At 45.9% G+C, this 23,785-nt stretch overlaps 1 protein-coding gene across 4 annotated transcripts in view; it reads right to left on the bottom strand.

Annotated features, from left to right (window-relative positions):
- The window catches only part of DOCK7 (dedicator of cytokinesis 7), a 198,088-nt gene that overhangs the window by 83,435 nt on the left and 90,868 nt on the right, over positions 1–23,785 (bottom strand). For all 4 annotated transcript variants that reach the window (XM_056122429.1, XM_056122430.1, XM_056122431.1 and 1 more), the window contains exons 15-18: positions 17,269–17,386; positions 12,973–13,043; positions 8,978–9,116; positions 7,953–8,054 (exon numbers count right to left, since the gene is read on the bottom strand). In XM_056122429.1, coding sequence (XP_055978404.1) covers positions 7,953–8,054; positions 8,978–9,116; positions 12,973–13,043; positions 17,269–17,386 — 430 coding nt within the window. The remainder of the gene's footprint in view (positions 1–7,952; positions 8,055–8,977; positions 9,117–12,972; positions 13,044–17,268; positions 17,387–23,785) is intronic.

Genomic DNA, 23,785 nt, shown 5'->3' with positions numbered 1-23,785 from the left:
GGGGGCAGAATACTTTTTATGCATCGTGAATAAATTTACAAGTTACGGTTGGCTCTTAAAATTGATCTATCTTTCCTCCAAAAGGTGTAAAAAGGCTTCAAGTGTGAAAAGCAGCAAATATCAACTCCAAGTTTCGTCTTCCCAGAGACCAAGAGCCCTTCCTGTCGTTTCGAAACACACACACATATTTTTTATATGCATCCCTTTTTTTTTTAAATTTTTTTTTATTAGTGAAACACCATGAGGTACAGTTGTAGATTTACAAATCTTTGTGCTTGGGTTTCGGTCACACAATGATCAAATACCCATCCCTCCACCAGTGCCCATTTTCCACCACCATGGATAATATCCCTCCCACCCCCATACCCCCATCCCACCCTGCCTCTGTGGCAGGGCATTCCTTTTTGTTTTCTCTCTCTTTTTGGGTGTTGTGGTCTGCAAAAGAGGCATTGAGTGGCAGACGTGTTCAGTCCATAGTCCACTTTCGACATGCATCTCCCCTCCTGGGAGGATCCTCCAAACACCCTTTATTTGGTGTTCTCTTCTCTATCTGAGCTGCCCTTTCCTCTAGAATGCCCGACTGGCCACTAAGCTATGGAGTAATCCTCCCGGTGCTGATCTCAGCTATTCTTGGGTATTAATCTCTTATTTTGTTACTTTATGTCCCCCAGATGAATGCAATCTTTCTATGTCTATCCCTCTCTTTCTGACTCATTTCGCTTAGCATGATACTTTCCATGTTGTACCACTTGCATGTAAATTTCATGACTTCATCTTTTCTAACAGCTACATAGTACTCCATTGTGTAGATGTACCAAAGTTTCTTTAACCAGTCATCTGTTCTTGGGCATTCAGGTTTCTTCCAGTTTCTGGCTATTGTAAAGAGTGCTGCAATGAACAAACAAGTGCAGATGTCACTTCGACTATACATTTTTGCCTCTCTGGGGTATATTCCCAGGAGTGGTATTGCTGGGACAAATGGGAGCTCAATTTCTAATTTTTTGAGAATCGTCCATACTGTTTTCCAGAAGGGCTGAACCAGTCGACATTCCCACCAACAGTGAAGGAGTGTCCCTTTCTCGCCACATCCGCGCCAGCATCGGTTGCTTTTGTTCTTTTGAATGTGGGCCAGTCTCTGAGGTGTGAGATGGTATCTCATTGTGGTTTTGATCTGCATCTCCCTGATGATTAATGATGTAGAGCATTTTCTCATGTGCTTTTTTGCCATTCGGATTTCTTGAGAAAGTTTCTGTTCATTTCATTGCCCCATTTTTGGATGGGGTTGGATGTTTTCTTCTTGTGGAGTTTAACCAGTATTTTGTATATCCTGGATATCAACCCCTTGTCAGATGTGTATTCGGCGAATATCCTTTCCCATTCTGTAGACTGTCTTTGTATTTTGGTCACTGTTTCTTTGGAGGTGCAGAAGCTTATGCATCCCTTTTTAAATTTTTTTGCCAGGAGGAGCACGGCACACCCACTGGGGCTCAGGGGCTATTCCTGGCCGTGTGCTTAGGGGTCACTGCTGCCTATTTATACACATTCTGATGTGCTGAGAGTGAGGGAGTGAATCTGGACAATCTCCCACGCGCGTGGTTCCTTGAGGACTGTCCCTAGGGTCATAGCAGGCAACACGGCAGAAGCTCCCGGTGCCCTGATGCCGTGTCGTAGCCCTGGTCTGTTTCTGGAGCATCTCCCAGAGCGCCTATCCCCTGACCCCATGGCCTCCTCGTGCTGGTCTGCGGCTGCAGCTCTGCCCTCTGCTCCGCACTGCTGGTGTCTGCCTGATGCTCTTGGTCCCTTTGTCTTTCCTTGGCTCGCTGGCCACGCCTCATGCACGGGCATGACCACGGCTGAGTAGGAGACTCCTAAGAGGAGTCTCCTAGGAAATGTTTTCCCTCTCTGACCCCAGCAATTTCCAGAATCTCTCTGCTGGGCATCGTCCCTAAGAGAGCTAGAAAATGACCTGCTCTAGTTAATCAGCGATGCTCAGGTCTGACTCCTGGATCTGGTCATTCCTGGTGGGGCTGGGAGGATCAAACAGGATGGCCGCATGCCGGGCCAGCGCCTTCTCTGCTGTACTATCCTCCAGCCCTCCCTTCCCACCTTCGTACGAACAATCATCGTATTTTGAAGCCTGTTTCTCACATGATAAACTTTTCAATCTCTTCCTGCCAATCAATCCAGATTTCAGTGACCCTGGAATGGCTCAAATCGTCTATTTTCTTTATTTCAAATACACACTGCTTTCATGGAGCTTAAAATAGTCACAAGTGAAGAAAGCCTGTTGTTTTAAGGACTAAAAACCGGTTTCTGATGTAAATTGCTAGGAATGTTAATGAGAATATTATCCTAAAATTGTTTTTATTTCATTGGTTAAGTAATTAGATGACTGACTTGCTTTTATTATATGGCAGGCTTTGGGTTGGAGGTTCTTGCTGTTTTTTTTGTTTTGTTTTAGGGCCATACCTTGACTCTGTGCTCAAGGATCACTCCTGGCAGGGCTCAGGGGACCCTATGGATGCCGGGGATTGACCCCGGGTTGACCGTATGCAAGGAAACTGCCTTAACCACCCTCTGCTATCTCCTGCCCTGTACTAGCTCCCAACACAAGATCTGTTTTCAGGGAAGAGGAAGAAGGAGAGAGAGAGGGAGAGAGAGGGAGAGTGAAGAGGGGAGAGGGGAGTGAAGAGACTCAAGTAAAATAAGACCCACATCTTTCACAAGTCCTTAAAGGCTGGAGCCAGGGAGAGAGCTCCAGGCGCGAGGGGACACACCTAGCCCATGCCAAGGTGCCGAGCTTAATCCTTGGTACTATACAGCCCCTCCATGTGGCCCCCATCTTCGGCCTTCCCCCACCAGAGCAGTTCCGCAGGCAGGGCTGAGCATTCAACTCAGGTCCAAGGGCCTGTGTCACCAGGAGTGACTGCAAGAATGCTGGGGAGACCGTGTCCTCCCACTCCCCCCACCAACGAAAAGATCTTAAATGTTTGATCTGAGAATCAGCAGCATCAACAAAATCAGGGCATTTGTAAGAAATGGAATCAGGCCAAATTCCAACCCAGACCCACCATAGCACTCCAAGTAAGGTTCAGAACTGGGTGACCCCAAAGTAGTGAGAGAGTATGGGGGAAATTGTCCGCCATAGAGGCAGGGGGAGAGTTGGATGGGGAGGGTGGATACTGGGGACATTGGTGGTGGAAGATGTGCACTGGTGGAGGGATAGGTGTTCCATCATTGTAGGACGAAACTAGAACATAAAAACTTTGTAATTGTATCCCATGGTGATTCAATAAAAGGGAAAAAAAAAGGAACTGGGGTTCCAGGGCCAGGCAGACAGTAGAGCAGGGGTAAGGCATTTGCTTCTGCCTTGGGTGTTGGCCGACGTAAGTTCGATCCCTGGCACAGAATATGGTCCCCTGAGCACAGAGGCAGGAGTAAGCCCTAAGCACCACTGGGTGAGGCCCCCAAACAGAAGCCAACTGAAAAAAACTTGGGTTCTGATAAATGCTTCAGGAGATTCTGAAACCATCTAAGGGAAGAGCTTATGCCTGAAAACACCAGAGCGAGCAGGGCGACCAGGAGGAACTCCACAGCAGCAAACACGGGAGCACCTTCCACATCATGGAGAGCCGCTCTGAACTGCACTCAACACTACTCTATCAGTCACCACTAACCTTTATTTACACAGGCATTAGCCATCGTCCTCTACTCACAACTGAGCAAATCCAGGCCAAGTCCTCCGAGTCAGCTGGGCTGCTCTGACAAAAGAACCCCCACAAGATGGCTCAATAATAGCCTTTTGTTTCATAAACCCAAGGTCAAGGCACTTAATCTGGTGAGTGAGACTCCGCCAGGTGCCAGTTTACAGAGCCCTGGGGTCCCGGAGGGCAGACAGCCCCCCGGGGCCAGCTGACCTAGTTACCTCCCAAACACTCCCCGCCAAACTAGCAGGCTGTGGGGTCAGGCCTCAGTATGTGGAACTGAGGGTGGGGAGGAGGTTCACTCAGTTCTAGAAGAGAGAGTGAGAAATTCACCCCAGGCACACAGGAAAGAACCGGAGAAGCTAGGAGGAAGACTGGGAACGTCGCGTACTCACTCAGCCAAACACACCCCAGAGCCTGCTAGCCTGCTAGTTGGATCACTGTGTGATTGTAACTGAAACAGGAAAGCTTGGAACTGTATCTCACGATGAGGAAAGGAGGGGAGGGGAGGGGAGGGGAGGGGAGGGGAGGGGAGGGGAGGGGAGGAAAGGAAAAAGAGAAAAGAAAGAGGGGCCGGAGTGATAGCAAAGTGAGTAGGGGTTTGCTTTGCATGCGACTGACCCGGTTCGATCCCCGGTGTCCCATATGGTCCCCTGAGCACCGCCAGGAGTGGTTCTTGAGTGCAGAGCCAGGAGTGACCCCTGAGCATCGCTGGGTGTGACCCAAAAGGCAAAAGAAAAAAGAAAAGAAAGGAAGGAAAGAAAGAAAGAAAGAAAAGAAAGAAAGAAAGAAAGAAAGAAAGAAAGAAAGAAAGAAAGAAAGAAAGAAGTGATCCTAGAAGGCGAGATCTGGGGGGTACGGGGTGTCCTGTTTCTGTCCCAGTGTCTTTCTGGTCATTTAATAAGTCCTTAGGAAGTGCATACTACGTGCCAAGCACGATTCTAGGTACTCACAGATAGAGCAACACACAAGAAAGACAAAAGCAGGGGGCGGGCTAGCTTCTGCCCAAACAAAGTCTCAGCAACCGCTCCCACCCTCAGAGTCCTGAGGCCCAGCACGTCAGAACTGAGCACCACAGAGAAGCTGAGCTGGTCAAAACTTCAGGTCTCTGTGGCCGAAAACGACCTTCTCAGAGTCAGGGTGGGAGACCTCCCCCTACCTCCTCCCTGTAATTCTGAAAACCCTGGCAGCCACTCCCCAGCCCTACTTGCTGCTGCCAGGCAAGCTCCCCTACTGACCTAGTTCCAGAGACTCAGAGATCAATCTCTGAAAAGATCAGCTAGCGGCAAACACCCCTCGGACACCCTTTCCTGGCTGAGGGCTCCAGGGCGGTCTCAGCGGGGGGCCAGCCAGCTCCCCCACCCCAGAGCCTCCATCATGCCCTGACATCTCCAAACCCCACAGCACCAAATCCCAGCAGGGCCACGCCCGACCAGAGGGGATGGCACATAGAAGCCAGTCAACCTCAGCTGCCAAACACACGGACACAGCAGAACTTGCCACGGCAGCCCAGCCAGCCCTCAGACCAGGACTTCGTGTCCCCATGGTGAGATACAACAATTTTCACAAATTTTCTTCCACGCAAATTTTTTTTTGATCCTTCCTTTAGCCATCTGATGGTCACAAGCGATATAAAAAATAAATGATTTGTGGGCCTGCTAGGGGGCAGGCTTTAGGGATGGCGGGGAAAATGGAGACGATGGAGGGAAGGTGACAGTGGTGGTGGGCGGGGTGTTGGAATATTGCGCCTGGAACAAATGTTTGTAACACTGTGTTTAAATAAGGTGGGGAGGGGAAAATGAGACAGATGAACAGACATAGGAGCTGCAGAATGAGCAGAATTACGGAAGGCCAGTAGGTGAGCTTGCCTGGCAGCAGCAAGTGGGGCCGGGGAGTGGCTGCCAGGGTTTCCAGAATTACAGGGAGGAGGTAGGGGGAGGTCTCCCACCCTGACTCCGAGAAGGTCTGGGTCAAGTGTGAGGGCTGGGCCAAGCAAAGGGAGAGAAGGAGATGGAGGTGTTACTTGCGCAGCAGTGAGAACAGGCTTTACAGGAAGGGGCATCTGAGCCGATACCAGAGTGAGGGGAGACCCCAGGATGGGGCTGGTCACCTGGGAAAGGCAACCAAGGCCCAGGGGGGAAGCATTTCCTCAGCTGACTGAACAGTGGGCGAGGGTCCAGTACGAGTGGCATGTGGGCACAGGATGCCGGCACAGGGGGCAGAGCAGAGCCCCCCGCACGTCACTGCCTCTTAATAAAAGCGACACAGGCTTACTGATGAACGCTTTCTGAGCTGATCTCCAAGCACCGATGCCAAAGAGAATTCTTCATTTTGCTTTCCAACGAACACTTACTAAGGGTTAAGGTCAAGGCATTAAAAGGCTTGGGGAGTCTCATATTTCTCAAAAGGCACTTTGGCTTATGAACAATGACTACTGAGTATTGGGATTTTTTTTCAAAAAAACATTTTTTTTAAAAGTCATATTGTCATAACATCATTGTGACAATCTCTTGCACTGCATGTCTCTAGCTACTTAAGTTTTGGATGCACGATCAATTAAAAAAATAGAAACCTAAATAAATTTTCATCTTTTTAAAAATGTATCTTATTTATTAATTGAGGTACCATGATTTGGGCTGGAGTGACAGCACAGCGGGTAGGGCGTTTGACAACCTGGCCGACTAGAGTTTGATTCCTCCGCCCCTCTCGGAGAGCCCGGCAAGCTACCGAGAGTTCCTCACCCGCATGGCAAAGCCTGGCAAGCTACCCATGACGTATCCGATATGCGAAACACAGTAACAACAAGTCTCATGATGGAGACGTTACTGGGCCTGCTCAAGCAAACTGATGAACAATGGGAGAACAGTGCTACAGTGCTACCATGATTTATAGTACTGTTAATGATAATGATACTTTTTCTAAACATTCATTGTTCTAACACCAAGACCATCACCTGAGTGAAAAAATCATTTAAAATCTATTCTCTTTCCTCTAACCTTAAAGTAGAATGCTGCCTGCAACAGAGCAGGAATGCCTATTTAAAGAAGATTCGTCTGTTGAGTATCATGCTAAGTGAAATGAGCCTGAAAGAGAGGGACAGACATAGGAGGACTGCACTCATCTGTGGAGTACAGAACAACATAACATGAGGCTGACACCCAAGGACAGTAGACACATGAGCCAGGAGGATTGCCTCATAGATGGAAGCCTGCCTAATGAGTGGAGGGGAGAAGGCAGCTGGAATAGAGAAGGAATCACTAAGAAAATGATGGCTGGAGGAATCAGTCAGGGTAGGAGATATGTGCAGAAAGTAGATGAATTACGGAATGAGCAGTGTGAGGGCCAGGCCAACCAAACATGATGACCTCTCAGTGTCTGTATTGCAAACCATGATGCCCCAAAGCAGAGAGAGATTATGGGGAATGATGTCTGCCATGGAGACAGGGGGAGCAGAGGAAAGGGGGGTATACTGGGGATATTGGTGGTGGGGAATGTGCACTGGTGGAGGGATGGGTGTTTGATCATTGTGTGATTGTAACCCAAACATGAAAACTTGTAACTATCTCACGGTGGTAAGGTAAAGGTAAAGGCCCTCCCGTTGATCGTCGATTTGCTCGAGCGGGCCCAGTAACGTCTCCATTGGAGACTTTGTTGTTACTGTGTCTGGCATATCGAATACTCTCGGTAGCTTGCCGGGTTCTCCGAGAGGGGCGGAGGAATTGAACTCGGGTCAGCCACGTTGGCCGCTTGTAAGGCGAACGCCCTACCGCTGTGCTATCGCTCCAGCCCAATCTCACGGTGATTCAATAAAATTCAAAAAAAGAAAGAAAGAAAAAAAAGATTCACAAGTTACAGCAGGACAATTCTCCAAATTTATCTTTTCTTCACTGTCACTGTCACTGTCCTCCCATTGTTCATCGATTTGCTTGCGTGGGTCCAGTAACTCCTCCATTTGGAGACTTGTTGTTACTGTGTCTGGCATATTGAATACGTCACAGGTGGCTTGCCAGGCTTTGCCTCGAGGGCGAGATACTCTCGAGGAGTTCTTATTACAAATGTTTTGGTGACAAAATGTATACACCTAAGTTTCTAGCATTCTATAATCTAAATTACAGGAAAAAATCATGCTATTGCTTTTACGTACACTTAAAGAAGGAAGGAAAAAAGCCATGCCCTATGTAAGACAAACAACGCTGGAATATGAGACCATCTGACCTGATCTAGAGCCTCTCCGTGTAAGATACTGACCTCGGGGGACAGGACCGAGTAAGCCTGCGGCGGCTTCTCCAGGGAAACGGGCAGGCAGAACTGGCCCGTCTTCAACCTTCCGTTCTGAAGCATTGGGATCCACTTGCAAATGAAAAGGAAACAGCATTAGGATACGTGTCCGTGACCAAAGGAATTTCGGTGGAAAATATACTTAAGAACTGGACGTGAGTCCAATCTGTCTGTCCCCACTAAACATCCAGGAACTTTAATTATGTCAGTAATGATAATATGCCTTCCTGATTCCTACAGGGTTGGAGAAACTAGCTAACTCCAAGTCTTGCCTTACACGTATGTCTTGGGCCCTGGGTTTGGTCTCCATCATGTCTTCACAAACACATAGAACAGGAAGCATGCTAGCTCTAAAGAAATGTTCTACAACAATATTTTATTAAGGAGGAGCTCCCCCAAATTTAGAGTTAGTATTAAGGTGGTGATCAGGCAGGCCCAGCGACAGAACTCTGGGTGTCCCCATACGCTCCAGTTCTTTGGGTCATCTCTCCGTCCTACCTTTCATTTCTTACACTTAGCCAAATTCGTGTTACCGACTGGAAGTGCCAAGTGCATCTGATGTTGATTTTGCTTACTGTCTGACAACGAGCTGCACGGCTTTCACCTAGGGTTTACCTTTGCCATGCAGTGCTAAGGAATTTCAGAAACGACTCAGCAAGTTTTAATTGCATTCATTAAAGGCAATTTAAGCAGGTATGAATAGCAAGGGCCTCCTTCAACAGTCACTTTCAAAATAGTCTCTCTTTTGAAGAATCCTGACACATATTGTACTTACGCTCTATTATTATTGGGAAACCCTACAAAAATCAAGACCAGTGTCCATACATGTTACTTAATTACATTACTGAATAACACCATGACTTTTCCACCAAACCAATGTGTAGAATCACGAAAGGAAATATTCCAATAATCTACTGAGCAGCAACTGTACATTTAACCTTTATCATTCTTTTTAAGAGGATCAAGCTAAGGATGAAATTAAAAAATATACTTACTGTATAACCAACTGGAGTTTCAAGAGGGGTATTTTGTTTTTGTTGACAACTAACATGATAGAAAGTAAAAAGCAAGTGATGGTGGTCAGTTAGAGTAGCAGGGAGTTTAACCTTGATTTCTTCATGAAAATCAGGAGACCTTCATACAACAAAACAAAACACAACACATCAATAAGAAGAGTCAGTAATATGTTCAAAATAAAACATTAGCCATTTGCTCAACTAACTTTTAAATTTGGGATTCATGCTTAATTTTTCTTTTACTCCAAAATATTTGTTTTTTTTCTCCCCAAATTGAAAGTCACTAATTTTGTTTCTGAAATTTCTCATTCATTTTTATGAATGCATTGAATGATTTTACTATTTGTGAATTTACTAATAATCGCCATCTTGATGCTGATTCTTCATTATATTGAAAACTGTATCAAAGAGAAGACTAGGGTGAGGTTTCCTGTATTTATAAACCAAATTCTGATGAACATTACATAGAAAAAATTAAGCTGCTTTAATAAGTGTGTATTTTTAAGCCATACCATAGAAAAATATTTTTTCTCATATAGCTTTAAATAAGACTAGCATTTTTCTTGTTTGAAAAGGGGGAGATATTTAGATAATCCAGTTATCACATGAGCTATGTGCTGAATGTTTTGTATCAATTATTTCATTACTTGAGAAATAATGTTTGCAAAACAAGGACTAGTATATTTACTAATAATTTTAAAAAGTGTAACAACAAAATCTCCAATGGAGACGTTACTGGGCCGGCTCGAGCAAATCGATGAACAACGGGAGGGCCTTTACTTTACTTTACTTTAAAAAGTGAGGCTGTCAGCAAACACCCACAAATTGCATTTGTCTCACAGTTTAGAAATACTCCCTGCCACTCAACCATTACAACAGGTATCATGCTTGAACAAGTCAAGGGCACCCTTCTCTCAGTGTTTCTTGGCAATGGAAACCAGGAGCATTTTAACAGCGACACGTGGCTGCTACCGTGATACAGACATTGACAAAAATCAGACCCTGGCATCTGACCCTTCCATTTTCACCGTCGCTGGGCAATCTAGCCAATGCACACACACACTGCATGGTTCCATTTGTCTGGAAGGGGAAGGCTGTTCCACCAATTCCAGGCGTTCTCTTTGATGCTAACAGATCTCCCATTTCAAAGAAACCTCAAAAATGCTAGCAGTGTAGATGCGATCACAGAACTATTAAGTGGCATGAGGTGTTATTTAGAATCCCAAGAAAGAGAGACCATGCCAGCCCCCTGAGAACTTGATGCCTCTGGTGAAGAAAAGATGTTAATGCATCTTTGCCAGTGACCTTGTTCAGCCGCCCTGGACCTGAGAAAGCTGACATTCCCACAGACGTCATCCGCGTTATTATTTTATTGAACAAGTCTAGGGCATCAGCGTTATTCTTTTGCCTTGCTAATGCTGTCCAATAAAAATACAGATTGCCTTTCATATGGAGATACTTCAGAAAGTATCTTCGCTGGTAACATCTTTCCACCTCCATGTGTTTGAGTTTGCCTTTTCCATTGTGGAAAGGTTTTCATGAAAAAATAAACATTTCTAAAAAAATTTAAAAAAAATAAACATCTACCAATTAATCATCCATCAAGTATCTCTCATTGCCCACCTTTAGGCTAAGCACTGTATGACTTCTGTGGTGGTTTTAAAGATGAACATTTAAAAAAAAACTACCCTCAAAAATATGTAATTAAAAATATGTGATTTTGTAGGAATAGAAATAAGACTCAAACAATATCCATGCTATAGAGCATAGGGGTGGCAAACTGTGACCCTGCAGGACAAAAGTGGTCAATGACCTAGTTCTGCAAAGTAAGAATGTTTGGGACTATTTTTTTTTGTTTGCTGCTTTGTTTTGGGAGTCAGTGCTCGGGTGACCCTGTGGTACTGGGGCTCGAACCCGGGGCTTTCAGATGCAAAGCCTGCACTACAGCCCACTGAGCCTTCTTCCCGCCTGGTTTTCACATTTTTCAGTGGATGGGGGAAGGAGGATAAAAGAAATAGTATTTCAATTAAAAGATTATTTAAAAATTCCAATTTCAATGCTCACAGTAAAAGTTTTACTGGCAGTCATAGCCATTCACTTTGCAGTCTGACTCACGGTCTGAGACTGCTTTGTGCTCTACCAGCTCTGTGGGGGCAACGGAGGCCACATGAGCCCCATGAGGGCCTAAGACGTGGAATTTTGGCCTTTTGCAAAGAAAAAAAAATGTTTACCACCCCTTGCTATAGAGGATATTGGTGTAAGAGCTTCAGAAGAGAACTAGCGAAGGACTTCCTATCGCATGCCAAAGGAACATCATACAGGAAGGAATCAATGATCTGGGACTTCAGCCACAGGATAGGAGTAGGACAAACAGAAGGGACTGGAATTATAATTAAGAACAAGATTGGAGAAAGGATCAGAAACAGACTGGCACAGGATGTGTTTGTTATGCAGTGAGTTATCAAGAAAACCGCCAAGAGGCAGATGATGATTGGATACCCGAGCAAAGAAAGGAAAGGATGTCTTAGATTTTGAGTCTGAGTTGACCTGCAGAATGGCGGCACTATGAGCAATATAGAGATAGTGTCGGGATGTTGGGGAAAATGAAGAAGCAGCGGGGTATTCAGTGAGTATGTACACGAGGCCACTAACATCATGTTTGGCCTCAGAAGGAAGACTCGGGCTAAAAATAAAGAGATGGGAACACTCCATGTGCGGATAAGAAACAGCAGCACTCTTGTTGAAATTAACTGAGATGTCTGGTTAAAACTCTTAGGGAGAGAATACGATAGAAAAATAAGAAGGGAAAACTGTGTGTGGAATGCGGATACTTACAAAGGATAATCAGTGTGCATCTGAAAAAGGGTTCAAAGAAGAACACTCAGAAAACCAGAAAGCAAAGGCGAGAAAGAAGAAAGTCTTAAAGAACGCTAGAAGAAACCGTGTGCACCAGCACAGAAAACAGAATTTGCTTTGTTTGCATTTTCCGTACAGGAAATGTAAGCTGCTGTTTTGTTTTGTTTTTAACAAGAGTAGAGTCAAAGATGCAGAAGATGGGGAGAGCAAGGAAAGGGGGCGTCTGGTGGGAGATCCTTCAGAAAGGGGCCAGGGGTGGAGAGAGGCACAGGAGAGGGGTCGTCGCTATCTCAGCAGAGAAGGAAGGGTGGATCAGCACAAAGACAGGACGAGAGGAAGAGGAGAGTTGCTGGGTCCCAAGGTGGACGGTCTCGGAAGTGGGAAAGTTAGGGGACATACTAACACAAACAGAAGAGAAGCAGGAGCTTGAGGGAGGAGCGGGGGACAGAAGAGGGGGAACGTCACTGTCAAAGGCAGAGTGTGTGTGTGTGGGGGGGGGGGGATGATGGCAAAAACGATTACCAAAGCGTGCTGAGTCAAAGTAAAATCAAGCCATTTACTGAAACCCCTGCCCCTTGTGCAATCAAGGCAAATCAATGTGTATGAACCCGGTTTTGGTACAGTTTGTGGTTCCTCCAATAGCATCCAACAATTGTTTTTTCTGAAGAGCAAAAATTGAAGGTTACCCAAAATTAGGTATTTCCCAAAGGAGTGGAATGGAGAGTGGCTCAGTACGAGGATTGCTTGAATGTTAAGATACCATCCATCTGAATGACTATCGGGGTCAGGGTTAAGCAGGGTTACAGAGTATGGACCGCTGGGGCTGGGGGGGGGGCACAGGAAAAGACCAAAGAGCCAGAGGTGACAACGATAAATCAATCAACAACCTCCCGGAAAGGACAAGAGAATCTGATAGGAAAGATGCTGGTGTACCAAGTCTCACTTTGGAGATGCCCACGGAAAAGGCATCTCTAGGCTGAAACTCGTAACTTCAATGCCAACCGCGTCTTGAATTTGCACGTTTCGTGCAGCAAAGCATTTGGTAAACACGCGAGTGTGCGGGCCAACAATGCTACTGAGAAGTGAGTAACTTTGAAAGAAATAGTTGAATTCAGTACCTGTTATGATATACTACGGCTGTATAGGCTTCCTTTGAAAATTCTGAACAGCTAGATTTACCAAAGATTACCTGTAACAAATAACAGCACGTTGAAACTTTGTTGTAATAAATGCTGGATGTTTCATTTCTATGTAAGAATTTGTCTGATTTAATAACTAGTTGAGAACAAAGGGCAAAATTAGCCCAATGAAGAACAATGTGCCTACAAACCCTTATTAATAAGCTCAATTACTTAACTGTATATTTCTTTTCAGCTACAGACCCAACGGACATTCAAACACATTCAAAAAATTTCTATCCATTACACTTATATCTATTGGGCAACAAGGTACATTTAATGACAGTGTAAAATTCACCTGAAAATCAGATGTCGCATATAACTTAGAATGTATATGAAAAACATAAGTCTTAGTGAACCATCTCTACTTAACAAATTGATATTCTCTCCAATGAAACAGCAGTTCTGATTTATTCTGCAAGCCTAACAGAAATCATTTACAAACCGTATTTATTTCAGGTCAGACTCTGTATCTTTGCCTCTAATATCCCTGTAAAGCTACTCTAGTGGGGCATAAGTTCCATTCCTATATTCTTACATGGATGTTTAAAAACAAAACAAAACAAAAATCCATCACGTTGAAAAAAATAGAAACAACTACTACACGTGGAGGTTTAGATATTCAGTCCAATACATTTGCCTCAAATTCTCACAGCAACACCATGACTTGTTAGGGAGACCTGCTGGAGAAACGGCTGGATGATGGCATGGTCACGGCTAAGATTCTGATGGGAAGCAGGCTGGCTTGATACCGAGCTCCTACCTGTTCGAGGTAGGAGTTATTTTATCTAACCATAGCTTACAGCTTCCGTCTGCCCCAGCCACCTCTATGGGTGAATGAATAACAAAGCAGGCATGGGTCACACTCCGTCAGCAAAGCCAGAGAAACAATCCAAGTTTTATTCCTAAGGGCACTGTTAATTGGGACCATCCCTATATGAAAATGTGTCGAATTAAAAAAAAATTGATTAGTGCCACCCCTAAATTAAAAGAACATAATTACAGGCATTTGAGTGTCCTCTTCAACATTTCAATCCAGTCCTAGCAAGTTAAGGGTGTGGAATAATTATGTCAAAATATGTCTAATTTCATCGAAATATGTCTAATTTTATCCATCCGCTCATAACACAAATGTTTCGATTAAAAACTTCCAGTGCCAGGATATGAATGACAACTTATGATTTGTTGACCAATCCTATGATCATCTGGTTATGTGATTACAGAATTACCTCAGACCTCTCTGAATAGTTCCTATTTTAAAATACATACATAAGCAAACACTGTATGTGCATAAATCCTTTCAAACCAGTCATGGACATAAACACAGAATATGACTAATTGAGACAGGATACGAATGCAGTCCCATGTTTCCCTTCCCCCCAAAGCTGTGATTTCTCCCCCTGGTAGCTCATTAACTCTCCATGCCATGAAAGCTCTAGAGGGTGGAAAGTGTTTTTAATCCTTCGTCATGGTGGACAAGTGTCAGTGACGTGCCTCGCATGGGTAGGAGCTGGGCACGGAGGCGGAAGGAAGACGTAATCCCTGCCCTCGAGGAGCTCACAGTCTAGTGGGCAAGAGGAAGAAACCAACGTCGGATCGGGCGATGGGTCCCATAAAAAGCAGAGACAAGGTCTGTGTTAGCATCCCCAAGCAGGAGCGCTCCAAACGCCAAGGTGGGCCAGAGTCTGCAGGCACTGGATTAAGGTGGGATTCAACAGATGCTAAGACGGGGAGAGTTTGTTAGGCAAACGGTCAAGGCAGGCTTCACTGACCACCTCTGGCATAAGTTGGGATTCACGTGGGCAGGTCACAGAGAAGACGACGGGATGCCACCTTCCCATCCTTCAGGACCTTCTCACCAACTGTGACCACAGTCAGTTCCTCAGCAGGACTGAGGAGTTGACAAGGACCTTGAAACACTACTTCCGAACCTCAAAAATAAACTCCATAAAATGTTTTTTTTTCTTTTTTCCGCTTTTTGGGTCACACCTGGTGATGCACTGGGGTTTCTCCTGGCTCTGTACTCAGGAATTACTCCTGGCGGTGCTCAGGGGACCATATGGGATGCTGGGGATCGAACCCAGGTTGGGAGCATGCAAGGCAAACGCCCTACCCACTTTGGCCCCAACTCCACAAAATATTTACTTGACGTGCATCATATGCACAGAGGTGAATTGGCAGCCGGAGGGGTAGAAGAGGGAGATGAACAACCTGGGTGGGCTGCTTCCAGGGTCTCTCCCCGCTGATGAACCCCAGGCCAGGCGGGAGCGGGAACTTGACTGCTTCCCAGTTAAGTAACGGGAGGAACTAGCTGCTGACGGCCAACGGGGAGGCAGACAAGGTGCCTATTCTTAGCTTATTTTCATTCCACTCCAATTCCGGGAGGGCAACCATCGGTGCCCTCGTGTCTGACAGCTGCTCTGCAGCGCCTACCCGGACTCCAGTGTCTAGGGTGGGGTGGGAGACAATGACTCGATTGGGCTGATGCGCATACTTGTCATGCCAGGAGGCCTGGGATCCTCATTCCCAGCACTGCGTGGTCCCTGCCTGGAGCACCAAGGCAGCCTCTGAGCACCGCCGGGTATGGCTCCCAGCAAAAAATTAAATAAATAAATAACCTAGAGCAAAGGAACTTGTGTTGATTAGGGTCCCGCTGCCACTAACTAACAGCCAAGGCAGGAGAAGCGCTGAGCACCGCCAGAGGGGGCTCCCTGCAAAGAAATGAAGAAATAAGCTAGTATAAAGGAACTTGTGTTTAACTGGGGTCCTGCCACCCCGCTAACTAAGTGCCAGGCAGTTAGGAACGGCCCCCGCCTCGCTCTGCAGACAGCTTCACCACTGACCTCTGCTCAGGGGCAGGCGCCAACAGGACCTGCTTTTCTCCTTCTCTTCCTCCACGGTCCAGCCCCACGGCCATTAACTGGCTTAGCTCGGGTCTAGGCCCCTTCAACTTTCCTGTTACATCAGGGAACTCTGCAAATGTTCCTCTCCGCCCTCTGCAACCCTCATCTCTGACTCCTCAGGCTGACCTGAAGAATGAGCACAGACCTTGGTCCTTGGTCTTGGGTCTGCGATGTAATCCTTCGGGGAGATTTAAAGCCAGCGATACCTGTCTGGATGCCCTGCCCCAAAATTAGACTCTAAAGTGGGATAGTCTGGGCACTGGGATGGTGCTCAGGGCGCTTACTTCTGGCTGTGTGCTCAGGGACCAGTCCTGGCAGTGCTGGGGGCCAAGGGGAGGGGAGGGGAGATTAAAGCTGGGGTCTCAATTGGGGTTACTGCATTCAAGGCAAGCTCCTGAACTCTGGTACTATCTGTGGTTCCTGGCATTCTTCGTTTAAAAAAAAATTTTTTTTTTCATTTAATTCGGGGTTTTGCCAGTGGTGTTTGTGAGTTCTGAGGTTAAGCAGGTGATATCTGCCCAGGCTGTGGGGGCCTCACTCAGTCCTGGAGCTCAGGGGAGGGACTAACTTACCACACAGGTAAGGCAGGCACATCGCCCTGGCCCCTGGGGGCTAGTTTGTTTTTTGTTTACTTTAATATGCAGCCATGTAGAAATCAGTATTTAACATGGATGGGGGAATGATGTATATTAAGATAACCTGTGCAGCGTTCCCAACGGACACTGCAAACTCCTATGCTACCCCCACCATTTCCGCCACACTTTCATCCTGAGGGCGGCTGTGAATCCAAATCCCAGCCAGCCACAGCGGAGAAAGGTGACCTGTGCCTCACGGGTACACCTGCATTAGTGGTCTTGAGGAGAGCACCTGTCCGGGCACCTGTCTGTTGTCATATTACAGTATTAACACGGGTGCTAACTAATCACTGGTCAACACCACTGCAGGGAAACAATGGTTTTTCAACCACTTTATGCCTGGGACGAGCACCAACAGGTGCCAAGGATCACCTCCTGTCACGGTGCTATTCTGATCCTGACCCTCTTTACCATTTCATAGTTTTGTTTTCCCCTTATATTCTCTGCATCGCAAGTATTATTCATCTTGGTATCTCTGGGAGAGCCTGGCATATGCTACGCTCTCAATAAAAAAAAAAGATTGCATTTTTTTAAAATGAAATTTTGAAAAATTCACTGCTATCTGCAAGATAGCAATGCAGTTAGAAATTCAGTTTTCAAAATCATGGGTATTTCTAGTTTAGTGCTGCCAACCAAGTGAAACCCGAGAATGTCTACAGGAGAGATAAAGAACAGGAGAAGCAAAGGACATTTCTTACCGGCATAGCATTACTCGGGTCCTCCCCATACATGAACTGGACCTTCACGGTTATATTCCTGGCAGAACCTTGGCGATTGGCAAAATTAAGACTCTGAGGGTATATGTAGAGGAGATTTCTGTGAAAGCAACAGTAGACATGGCAATGAACTCATTTATAAAATACTCAATGATTAAAAAAATACACAAAAATTATAGAGGAACAAAAATACTTAGAATTTGCTAGCCAACGTGCCAGACATTCTTACACACAGTATTTAATTGATTCTTGAGCAATTACGTTAAGCAAATATACCCCCTTTCTTAATTAAGAAGGCCCAGAGGATTTCAATGATTTGACACACAACCAAGTTAAGTGGCAGAACTGAACTCAGAATACAGGCGCACTAAGCTTCAAAACGCAAGCTCTTGCTTCTACAACACACATTTGGGGCAGTACGGATTGAAACACAATTCAGAAGTTAAAAAAGCAGGGACTGGGGTGATAGCACAACAAGTAGGGCATTTTCCCTTGCACGAGGCCGACCTGGGTTTGATCCCCAGCATCCCATATGATCTCTAAGTGTGATTCCTGAGTGCAGAGCCAGGAGTAACCCCCAAGCAGAGCTGGGTGTGCCCCTCCCCTTCCCACCCCACCCCCCCGCCCCAAAGAAGTTAAAAAGCAGTTCTGATATTCTATCTCGGACTAGCCTCCAAGCGTACAGCCAGAGGACACATGCATACATGTAGCTTTGGTATAAACAGGGGCTAGGGCTGAGGCGCTGTAATACTGCACATTAGTACTCAAAGCACACCATCACATGTTCCTTGAAACAGCGACCACCACGGGACAGTCACAGGTCACTGCACTGCTCTGACGCCACATCCTGTTCACAATCTGGCATCTGACACCATACAGTGATCCCTGCTGCCAACAGAGAGAAAAGGAGTAAAGATATCTAAAAGAGGAGAGAGAGAAAGAGAGGGAGGGAGAGACAGAGAGAGAGAGAGGGGTGGGGAAGAGAGAGAGAGAGAGAGAGAGAGGGGGGGGGGGGAAAGAGAAGAGAGAGCACACCTTTGTTGCTCTGGAATTTCATGAATTGTTTAAATATTACTAACACGATCACTTTCATTTATGTAACTGTTTTCCAATCATTATATGACATACTCTGTAGAAGTTTGAAAATTGCTTTTTCTAATTTTTATAGCTTCTGCTCTAAAGCCTCCTTTCTGCTTTCAGAATATGGTCTCGGTCACAACGCTTTTTTATTTTATTATGCATATCTTGGTTCATCTGAAATTTATTTTGAGAAAGTGGTGAAGTAAAAACTTAGTCCCTGCGAGGAAGAGAGGGGTCTTGCCTGTCCCCTTGCCCTAAGCGTGTGCAGTGGCACGGGAGCCCCTGAGACCAAAACTAAGAGGCCACAGGTTGCTCAGGGACCCAAGGGTTAAGAGTGGAGACAAAGCCTTGGGCTGACCCACACCACCGTCATCCACAAAAATGAAAATGGACGAAGCAGGTTCAAGGGGAAGCCGGAGATCCAGAAATGCATAAAGAGAAGCTGAGAAAGCAGAAGTCACAGAGCCAGGAACGGCGGGTGGGGAAGATGCTTGTCTGTTTGTTTGGTCTTGTTTTTAACATTTTTATGTCTGTGGCTTGTTTTGGTTTGAGGCCCCATCCCATGGGCCTGGGGGCTGCTCCAGCTCGGGGCCCGGGGCTCACTCATGGTTGTGTCCTGGGAGCCGTGTGGTGCTGGGGATCAAACTCGCGTCCCTCACCTGCCCAGCATGAGCTGCAGCTCTCTGACCTTTTCCCGCCTGGCCCGAGGCTGTGAAGTGCCCAGTTTGATTTCATCCTGACGAAAAGGATCCAGTTGAGACGAGTTGCCCGTGTGTGCTAGTGCAGGAGGGAGCAGATCCCCAAGAATGGTGGGAGAGGAGAGAACTCAAACCTAAAGCACTGGCCTTTGTGGTTTTCGTGAGCATTTACTAAGTAGGGAAACGAAGGATGAAGTGCTTCCTTCCCAGACTCACGGTCTACGGTGCTTTTTTTATTTTGGGGTTGTTTTATTTTTGGTTTTGGGGCCACGCTTGGTCGTATCCAAAGATTATTCCTGGCTCTGTGCTCAGGAGTGACCCCTGCCGGTTCTCAGGGGATCACACGTGGTGCCTGAGATTCGAACCCGGGTCATGGTCCTCACAGCCACATGCAAGGAAGCCTTACCTGGACTCCATCCCAGGACATCACTTAAACACTCCACTTACAGCTCAGAAACAACCTATTTAACTAAAGTCTACAATGCCTTGTTTGCTCATTTATTATTATTATTTATTATTATTGTAGCACTGTCCTCCTGTTGTTCATCAAGTTGCTCGAGCAGGCCCAGTAACGTCTCCATTGTGAGACTTGTTGTTACTGCGTTTGGTATATCGAATACGTCATGGGTAGCTTGCCAGGCTTTGCCGTGTGGGCAAGATAATCTCGGTAGCTTGCTGGGCTGTCCAAGAGGGGCGGAGGAATCGAACTTGGCTAGGCCAGGCTGGCTGCCCGCAAGGCAAACGCCCTACGGCTGTGCTATCCCTCCTTTTGGTGTTACATCTGGTGGTGTTCAGGAGTTACTCCTGGCAGTGCTAGGAGGACCACATGGGATGTCGGAGATTGAACCCAGATTGGCCACGTGCAAGGCCTTACCCACTGTGCTACCACTCCGGCCCTCACTTATTTGAATTTTTCCAACAGGGTGAGGGCTTTATCCAGCTAGTGAAATGTTATATCACCAGTACCTAAAACAATGCCTTCTCTTTACTGAATGAATAGTGAAGAATGAACACATGTATTTAGTCATTTAACACTGCCCTGAGTTTAAATTCCAGGATAAATGGGAATTGGCCGCATATTACTGATATTGCCACATGTGACTTCAATTGTGGGCAATGAATGAGACACAACATGTCTCTGGAGGTGAGTCCAGATCCTTTTCCATTGGATTTAAACTTAGTTTCTTCTTCTCAGGAATAAATCTGCCTCATATTTAAATGTAACTTTCAGCACTGCACTGTCTTCCTGTTGTTCATCAATTTGCTCGAGCGGGCCCAGTATCTACTCCATTGTGAGACTTGTTGTTACTGTGTTTGGCATATCAAGTATGTCATGGGGAGCTTGCCAGGCTTTGCCGTGCAGACAAGACAACTCTCGGTAGCTTGCCGGGCTCTCTAAGAGGGGTGGAGGAATTGAACCCAGGTCAGCCGGCCCAGCCCCATTTAAGGCAAACGCCCTACCTACTGTGCTATCGCTCCAGTCCGAAACTTTCAGAGGAATTTTAAATCCATTGAGAATAAGTAGGTTAAGTCCAAGTGTTGAGATACCTAACCAGCCACATAGAATTCTTTTTTAAAATTTATTTTTTAATTTTTGGGACACACCGTGGCAGCAGTCAGGGCTTACTCCTGGCTGAGCACTCAAGGGATCACTTCTGCCGGGCTTAGGGGACCATGCATAATGCTGGGGATCAAACCTGGGTTGGATGCACATAAGGTAAGCACCCTGCCCTCTGTACTACAGCTCTGGCACTTAATTGTCCCCCTCCCCCAGACCCCATTTAGTTTTGGGAGCAAAACTGGTGATGTTCAGGTTGCTCAGGATCACTCTTGGCAGTGCTTGGAGGACCATATAAGATGCTGGGAACTGGACCCAGGTCAGCCACAGGCAAAGTTAGCGCCGTATTCACTCTACTATCTCTCGGGCCCTAAATTCTTTTTTTTTAATATATATTTTTTCTTCTTTAAAATTTTATTTTCATAAAGTTGTTCACAATAATCTATTACATTCAATATTCCAACACCAATCCCATCACCATTACACCTTCCCACCACCATTATTTCAAAATTTCCCACCACCACCCAAGCTTGCCCCAAGACAGATCTTGAAATAATTTATTTTGTATTGCTTGTTACAAATAACCCACTAAAAATGATCCAAAATGCTTTCCTTAGAGGAAAGTGTGTGAAAATTGTTGTATCCCACCTTGAAGCCAGTAAGCCCTTGTGTAAGCGATTACTAATATGTTGTTACGGGTTGAGGCTCGTGTGCTAATAGATATATTTATCAAGATCAGTTAGTGCCTTCTGCTTTACACCTCATCAAATGTGGTGTGCTACTGCTGGTACATCAGTGGTGCAGAGTATGAGAAGTTACCCAGGAACTCTAAAATTTTAAACCGGGTGATAGAGCTGGAGTTAAATTTTTAACTGGATGGTGATTAGGGGGCTCTGGAGGCATCTTGCAGCTTGTTGTTCTCTTCTGAGATTTATCTGTGAGTCTCTGGATTACGGTCATTAATGTGCTAACATGGTCCAGAGGCAGTTCATGGGTATGACCACCAGGCTCATGGAAGAACAGGGAAATGGGGGGAGGTCGCCATTCCCAACTTCGTGCAAGCCTGAAGATTTTTTGGTCACAAACCCCGCATACCTGGGTTTTTCCGCAGATTCACTCTCATTCTGGCACTAAGTTATTAATTTGTCTCTTTCTCAAAATAAATTTCAGAGTGAGCAAGGTATATGTAATAAAACAAAAAGTGCTTAGAACCGAGACCATATTCGAAAAGCAAAAAGGAGGCTTTAAAGCAAAAGCTATAAAAAATTAGCAAAAACAATTTTAAAGCAGGTCATACAATGATTGGAAAACAGTTACATAAATGAAAGTGATAGTGTTAGTCATATCTAAACAATTCATAAAATTCAAAAGTCACCAAGTCAAAAGGCGAGGGGAGTCAGATGACAGGGAGGCAATTCACAATATGCACAAAAGAGATGGGCAACGGAAGAAGCCAGGTCTGTGTGCCTATTCACAGAATCAACCACTTGGCTGTTTGGTTTTTTTGTTGTTTTTTTCCCCCCCCTTCAAAGCAGCAATCAGTAAAAGTTCAGGGGCAAAGAGAAACTCCCACGTGTTCTTGCAAGAGAGAGAAACTAAAGGGTAACCTGGAATTGATTTCTTCTTCTTTTTTTCCTTAAAGTTTTACTAGTGAAACACCATGAGGTACAGTTGTAGACTTACAAATTTTTGTGCTTGGGTTTCAGTTACACAATGATCGAATACCCATCCCTCCACCGGTGCCCATTCTCCCAGTGAGGATACTTCGGACCTTGTTAAAATGACAGCGAAGGCTGCATTCCAACTTATGCTTTCAGTTAACAAAGCAGCCACAAGATTTGAGAAAATGGACTTCAGCCTGGGAAGAAATCTTATTCTGTAGGAAACTTCCTATTGTGCACCAAGCCTCCTCCCTGGTGACAGAGCAACCTCTCAGAGAAGAAGCAGTCGCCAATGCAGCAAACCCCACTGCTGTCTTATTTGCAGAAATTGTGGCACTCACCCCAACCTTAGCCACAGACACCCCATTCAGCCAGCAGCCACCTCGAGGCAAAACCCTCCACCGACAAAAGATCAGAGCTCAGTGGAAAGATCAGATGGTGGCTGGCAGTTCTTAGCAACTGAACTTTCATGTTTCAAATATCCTTCCCGTCCTCCTTGTTGCTGGTCCAATGACCAGGGTGCATGAGCAGTTGGCAATGAACTGGTGCTCACTAGGTTTGCAGACCTGCCACAGTGTTGGTTTGTGGTGCCTGGGATCCCAGTGGCAAATGCCACCAGACTCGGTGCACGTGGAGGGTGCCGGGGATGGAATTTACCGCCTCATGCTTGCAAGGCGGGAGCAGCAGAGACCGAGCAGTCCTTGGAGCCCCAGAAGCAAGGTCTATGCCGCCTTGTTGGAAATTTTATTTTAGGCACAGGAGTTTGCAAGCCTGTTAATGCAGGGGTTTGTGCCTAAGACATGCCAACACCACATCCTCCACCAGGGTCCTCTTCCCCCTACCACTGTCCAGGTGCCCAACACCCAGGGAAATTTTGGATGAAGGATGTACATTGCTTTTATACGCAATGCCATTGCACACTAAGTCTACACCACATTGCATAACACACTGCTAAAAACTACTACAGAACAGGCTCTAGCATAGTATAAACGATTTTTTTAAACACTGGGAAACAAACCAAAAAAAAAAAAAAGCATGTGACTCACTTTATTGATGGATTTTCGTTTGTTTTTTTGGATCGCCCCCAGTGGGGTCCAGTGCTCACTCTGCCTGTGTGTCCAGGGATCACTCCTGGTGGTGCTGGGGGGCCCTATGGAGAGCCAGGGATTGAACCCAGGTCAGTCACTTACAAGACAGATGTTAAACTTTCTCTCTGGGCCAGTGACTCACTTTACTGCCAGTCTTTACTGTGTGGGCATGAAACTGAACCCACAATCTTGTACATGACAAGATCTAATCTGTGCATGTGTGTCTGTGCGCGGGTGGGGGGAGGGGGAGGAGGAGGATATGCTGAGCTCATCAGCCAGGGAATCTGGCAGGAGATACCCCACAATACCCATAATGATAACAGTGAAATCAGAACCTTTATTTTTTTGGAATATTAGTTTTTGAAATGTTTCCACAGAAAGTACTTTCAGCAAGATTTTATTTTTATTTTTAAT

The sequence above is a fragment of the Sorex fumeus genome, unplaced genomic scaffold (genome assembly GCF_029834395.1).
Source record: "Sorex fumeus unplaced genomic scaffold, SorFum_2.1 ptg000045l, whole genome shotgun sequence".
In the NCBI taxonomy this organism is placed as follows: domain Eukaryota; kingdom Metazoa; phylum Chordata; class Mammalia; order Eulipotyphla; family Soricidae; genus Sorex; species Sorex fumeus.
The sequence above is the reverse complement of the archived record's forward strand: the minus strand, read 5'-3'. Positions and strand labels throughout refer to the sequence as shown.